The 6,616-nt window shown below is 30.0% G+C and overlaps 1 protein-coding gene across 1 annotated transcript; it reads left to right on the plus strand.

The window, feature by feature from the left end:
- Positions 1 to 817: 817 nt before the first annotated feature.
- On the plus strand, positions 818 to 2,441 carry LOC112682769. Its single transcript, XM_025553494.1, has 2 exons — positions 818 to 1,150; positions 2,087 to 2,441. Exons 1-2 carry the CDS (start codon positions 835 to 837, stop codon positions 2,116 to 2,118), a joined length of 348 nt encoding a protein of 115 aa, XP_025409279.1. The 5' UTR covers positions 818 to 834; the 3' UTR covers positions 2,119 to 2,441.
- The last annotated feature ends 4,175 nt before the right edge of the window (positions 2,442 to 6,616 follow it).

The raw sequence follows: 6,616 nt of genomic DNA on the forward strand, positions 1-6,616 counted from the left end.
CGCATGCTTATCAACCTCTTTTTCGGCTTAAAATTGAATTTAGGCATCACTAATTCTAAATTTACGAAACATTGTTATTGATCATCATTTTGATGTAGCAAATACAATATAATTAATTATATTATTATAATAATGCAATTTGAAACTTAACAATCACTTATACTTTATAGTTAATCGTTATCTTGTTCAATAATCAATTAATTAATATTTGCGCCAAAAATTAATGATAAGATGCCACGCGCATGCGCATATCACTGTGGTCCTACTGTTATGTTGGCTTCACAAATTATTTGTATGACTCCATCCATTGTATATGATCTAAGGTATTAGGTCAGGCTATGGCTTGACTGGCCTAACCTGTAGTTTCGCTTATGGGTATAAATAATATATAAATCATATACAATTGTATTTTATGTATGTACTCTGCCTATATGGATTACGTATAATATATTTTATTTTATAGTCTAAAAATTGTTTTAATATTATCAAACAATTAATACAATATATACCAATATTTTGATTAGATGACACTGATACTGATGCTCTCAAAAATGTATTATTGTCTCTAAATGTATTTCAACAAGTGTTTTGGACATTATGGTAATAGCTGATTTGATATTGCATTATGCTATAGTTTTCTTTCCTGTTAAAATTATATTTTGTGCAAGACTATAAATTCTGAATGAAATGGATTTTATAGGACTAGGTATTAGTGTGTATGAGATGTCAGTTTTAGTCATATTTGTTGAAATACTTTGGTATTTTACTAATTTTAAATAACTTGTTCATATTTAATGGGTGTGTAACGGAGCGAACCGTTTCACATATATTAGTATGGCATTGCTTCAATCATCACCGGCAACGAATTCTAATCGACACTTGTCTTCGCACTCCAGCTCTCCCAAGCATGAGAAAAAAACCAAATATTTCACCTCACCAAATCGATTCGTTGTTTTGTCAACGGCCAATGATGAGCTGGCATCGGACGTATTTACGTCTAACTCCAATGCTACAGAGCGCGAGCAACTACCACCAAGTCAAAACGTACTGAAGTCCTTTCATATGCCGGCGATTTACGTAAAGAACATCAGAAACTTTTCTGAGTTTCATAAAAAATTAATACACCTCACGGGTATTAATGATTTTTCTTGTAAGTCCACACAATCTTATTTAATAATTAGGGCCAACAGTCACCCTGCCTTCGCCACCATTTCGAAGTATCTAATAAGCACTAGCGCGGAATTTCATACCTTCCGTCCCCATTACATGCGTCACTTTAAGGTTGTAATTCGTAATTTACATCATACCACTATTCTATCCGATATCTCCGATGCCCTGACGGAGCATGGACACTCTGTGGTACGCGTGGTGAATATAAGAAAGAATCAACGTCCATTACCTCTTTTCCACGTCGAATTGGCACTTAAGAATAATAACCACAATATCTTCAACATATCAACATTGCTCCATTCCATTGTAGTCATCGAAAAACCACACTCTAAAACATGGGTTCTCAACCTTTTGAGGTCCACGCCCCCTTTCAAAATATTTTATGAGTTCATGCCCCCTCCCCCCCTCTTCACTGGTATAAGATTGATGTGAAATCGTAATATTTTTTGCGGGTCACCAAAACTTGTTCTTATCGCGTCGAGTGTCGGTTTTTCGCCGAAACAATGCTTCTATTAATATCCAGAATACTAAAGAGCATAAATATATGATTTGTATAATCTTATAAAATCATAATAATCGCTCGGTGTATGTCTATTGATCGACCCCGGCGGCGATTAACACACCAGCAATGCACGGCGTAGAAAACGGCAACGTTTTCATTTTTCGTATTCTTTTTCAACATTTTCACGCCCCCCCTGAAATTTTGTCACGCCTCCCTAGGGGGGCGCGCCCCCCAGGTTGAGAACTCGTGCTCTAAAATTAATGATCCACCACAGTGTTTTAAATGTCAAGCATATGGTCATACCCGCAATTACTGTTGTCACTCCCCTAGATGCGTCAAATGTGGTGAGGACCATCTAACTGCTAACTGTATCAAAGACCGGTCACTCCCGGCTAAATGCGCTCTGTGTTCTAGTGATCACACAGCCTCATACAAAGGATGCCTAATTCGCAAGAAATTGGTACTATCAAATAAAAAAAAAACAAAAATGCCAGATACTCAAAGGCAAAAAGCTCGTACTCGTCATCATGGCAACAACACCAAAGTGGGTCCAACGTATGCCAACATATCTTCAGAGCAACCAACACACACTATTTCTGATACTATATCTACATTTCTGATTGAAATAAAAATCTTATTAAACCCTCTACTTTCCCTTTTCACCGTCCTAATAAACAAACTCACAACGAATTCCCCATAAATTATCACAACCAATTACCAACAATTGCATTCAACCTATTTATGTAATCTATACGCCCTTATCTTTATATTAACCTTATTAATATTATTATATTTTTGGTTTTTTTTTTCTATTCTGTATACCTATTCAATATTATGATACAATATCTTATTGTTAATTTAATTTAATTACGTTGTAGATAATATAATTGTTGAGCTGTAATAGTTAATACTAAAAGCTAAATAAAAAAAAAAAAAAAAATAACTTGTTAAATTGTTTTAATTTTGAATGTTCAATATTTATCTATTACTGTTACATATGTTATACTTTTTTTTTTTTTTTTTAAAAAAATGTTTATACAGTATATTCTGTTCAATAAAAATAATTTTGGATTGGTGTAGATATTTTGACTCTCATTGGAATTATTAATTATATTATTATAATAAAAATGTTTATACATTGATGTGAGGAATAAAATAATTACAATTTTACTTTTTTTAAAAATATTTAATACTTATATTAATTTATTTTTTTGTAGTTTTCGCTTTGCTGCTGATATTACCTGCAATATTCACCTGCCTTCAACATTTTGATTACCAAACGATTTTTTTAAAGACCAACCAATAATTTATAATTCGTTTTGTATTTAATATTTTTTTAAGTTTTTTTTTAGCACACGTATTCAGATACGGCTTTGAGAGATCATGATTATGTTATTTCAGTCAACCGTATTGAGGAAGGAGAAATCAATTCTTTGTAAAATTTCAACAGTGCAGAGATGACTTTAAAGTAATAATTGTTTATTTTTTTTTTATATATAATTAGTTTTTGTGTTTCAATTATGGTTCATTTCTGTAAATTGTATGTACTTTATTAGGTTAGAAATTATATTTCCAGAAAAGAGAGAAAATATATCAATAATGATAAAAGGATGTGTACAGCAGCTGAATCAAGACGGTGACTTATTGATGTTTTTGAGAAATGGTCACCGTAATGATGGTTATGTTCAACGACAATTCGGGCCATATCCTAATATATAATAATATATTACATTCTTATTGTTTTCATATATTGTAAACTAATTTTATTATTGTTTTTTATACCTTGTAATATGTACTAGAGTTATTGTTAAATCAAGATGATTATTAAACACATGTTTTTTTTACTTTTAAGTATTTCATTAGTAGTTATACAAGATAGGCCTAATTTAACTTAAGTTTCTGCTGCAATTCTTATATTCAATTTCATAATATTTACTGGTCATTAAAATCTTAATGTCGTTCTTCAGTTAAATATGTTTTCCTCGTTACTAGCATTACCATGTACATATTGTAAAATGAAATCTAACTTGTTACTATGTGTGGTTAGTTTCTCTGGTCATTCAATTTGAATAGATTTGGTTAATTTTAATTCAATGATATATAGTCTATTAGATAATCTGATAATTGCTTATCTTTACCTTGATATAAACAAAAGTGTTTTATATATTAATTTATGTATATATTCAGTGATGTACATTCAATTTTCTTATGAAGGGAAATTTAAACGACGTATATTATTGTATATGTTTATCAGAAGATTTCACCTAAACAGTCATTTTTATCATAAATCATAATACTTTTTTTGTGTTCCGAGGAGGGGTTTATCCCGAAATCCCTCTCCATATGTACACCACTGTACTTATAAACAAAAAGAAAAAACATCAAGTCATGTTTATGTGTTGGATACTGCAGTCTCCGAAGTTCGATAAAATGTATAATAATAGCACAACCGATTTTAAAATAATGTTTATTTAATCGGTAGATGATACTCTTGAGTACCCATCAGTTAAAAACGCAAAATAATTGTTCTCTGAATTTCATTCATATTTTATTTTGTTGGATTTGTAAGTAACCTGAATCTACATAAAGTTCATATATTTTCACAATATAATTATATTATTAATATTATTATTATTATTATTATTCAAAATAAATATGATTATCAATGGAAATTTCTTTTTGGATCTGCGAATTGAAAAATAAATAAATATTTTTGGTTGGTGTCACTACGGCGGCAAGATTGGTGGGATTTTTACATTTCGATATTGGTACTTTTGATTTTTTGATATTTTTGTTATCTCATGTTAATTATCTCAGGGGAACGATTGCCCGACACCCCAACTTTAGATTCAATTTACTTTACTTTCAAAAAACAAATTAATGTAATTGGTTAATTATTTAATATTATATATTTTTTTTTTAAAAAAAAAACATTAGTTTACTAATGCTCAGTGGTTAAAGTAGGGAAAATGTTGTGGGGGGTGTTACGTGCCAACCGTTTGATCCATTAATTCAGTTCAACGTCTCAGTCAACGCTTGATTGGAAGTGTAGTCAGGAATAATTAAGACTTATTTAAAATAATTAAATTTATTTAACTCGTAAAATTATCCTAACTACAATTTTGTAAATATTCTAGGTAGAAATTATCTAAGTCCTAACAATTGTAACTTATAAAAAATAATTGAAATATTTCTAAGTCCAGACCATAACATACACTGACGTGAAGGTGCTCAGTGCAGCATAGCCAAAATTCGTCTGATTTGCCCTTGTTTTCGGGTCCCTTTTATATCTGGTATCTGCAAGTGTGTGTGTAAATGAAAACTGATAGTAAAATAATTAAAATAAGATAATTTCCTGTTAATTATGAGTGTGTGTGCGTTATCTCCGGACCGTGACATAATTATTGACGCAAATGCCCAGGATGTGGTTGTTAATATTTCGATTAACTATTTATTTTAATTTCCCATAAGAACGTTTATGTGAACTCTTTCACTTGTCCACGCTTGTGGTTTCGATATTCTAATTTCTTATTGTAATCTCTAGTGTAATAACCACGTGAGTACAATAATCTCATCCCCGGTTATTGTCTTATTGTGTGAATACGCAGGACGCGACACTCCCCGTGTTCTGTTTTATTGTGTGACTACGCAGGACGCGACAGGGGACTATATTCATCAAACATTGAGGAGCGTTCCCTTCCTAATTTTAAATCTTACTAACCTTTTTTAGGAAACCCATGATTTCTAAACCTCCTTAGTTACACATATATGTTCATAAAAATTTTATTTTCATTGGGTGTAAAAACAAATTTTCCCCAAAGAAAAATAATTCTATACATATGCCTGCTCAAAAAAAATAAAATTGATATACATAGTAGGTAATGTTTAAAAAACTTAAATCTAACAAAACTAAAAAGAAACAATTACTAACTTTGCTAGTTGTTGGTCGATGTAGATGATAACTAGGGTCCGGATTTGTATGCACTCAAAAACCTTAAAATAGTATGCATTTATGCATCAAAAACCTTTAAATATGCACTTGATATGCTCTTATTTTTTTTAAAATATGCAAAAATATACCTTATCCAGAATATATGCATTTATATTTTTTTTTAATTTTTCCCTTATATATTAATATAACTTAATTAAACAAACTTAATTTTTTTATTACCGACACTACGAAATCAACTTACAACATTAATTATAGAACAAAAAATGTTAAAAAATTACATTAAATTAATAAAGTGCACTTTAGTTAAAAATAATAATAAAAAAAAATGTATTTAATTCTTTTACACCATAAAAATATATATATATATATCTTTAGTAAATATTTATGAAAAAAAATATATACAATGAAGACGATTAATATTTTTCGTAATCTCTAACGATTGTAGTAAAGTCAATTTAGTATCTTCTAAGTTTGTAATTGCCCGAATAAGTCCAGAAAAGTTAATTTTTATAAATTTTAAATCATTTTTCATTTTTCTGTATGCAAATTGAACATTTTTTTACGATAATTTTTTACAATAATTCTATTACACTTTTAATACTTTCATAGTTATTTGCATTAAATATAACTGCTTCTATCCATATCCCCCATCTTGTAATAACTGGTTTCGGGGGCAATGGTAAACCAGGTAACATTTCTTTGTATAGTTGAATACGAGAAGGCGACTTTAAAAAAGATTTCTTTATATTGTTAATTAATTTATTTACATTGGGGAATAACTTTCTTTACCTTTTCTGCTACTCTGTTTAACATATGTGCTACGCATGTTACATGGATAATATTTGGGTAAAACACTTAATGCATCTCCAGTTTTAACCATATATGGCGCTGCATCTGATAAAAACAATCTTAGGTTTTCATCGTTTCCCCCAGCGGGCCATAATATTTTTAAACTATCGTTAATAAAACGAGATACGGTAGAGTGATTTGTT

The sequence above is a fragment of the Sipha flava genome, unplaced genomic scaffold, assembly GCF_003268045.1.
Source record: "Sipha flava isolate LNK unplaced genomic scaffold, YSA_version1 210_pilon_pilon, whole genome shotgun sequence".
Lineage (NCBI taxonomy): Eukaryota > Metazoa > Arthropoda > Insecta > Hemiptera > Aphididae > Sipha > Sipha flava.

Excerpts from the sequence above, each read along its gene's own strand:
- LOC112682769 (XM_025553494.1), top strand. The coding sequence starts at position 835 with ATGGCATTGCTTCAATCATCACCGGCAACGAATTCTAATCGACACTTG. Across the intron at positions 1,151-2,086 it reads GGGTATTAATGATTTTTCTT|TGATCACACAGCCTCATACA; the intron begins GTAAGTCCACAC and ends TCTGTGTTCTAG.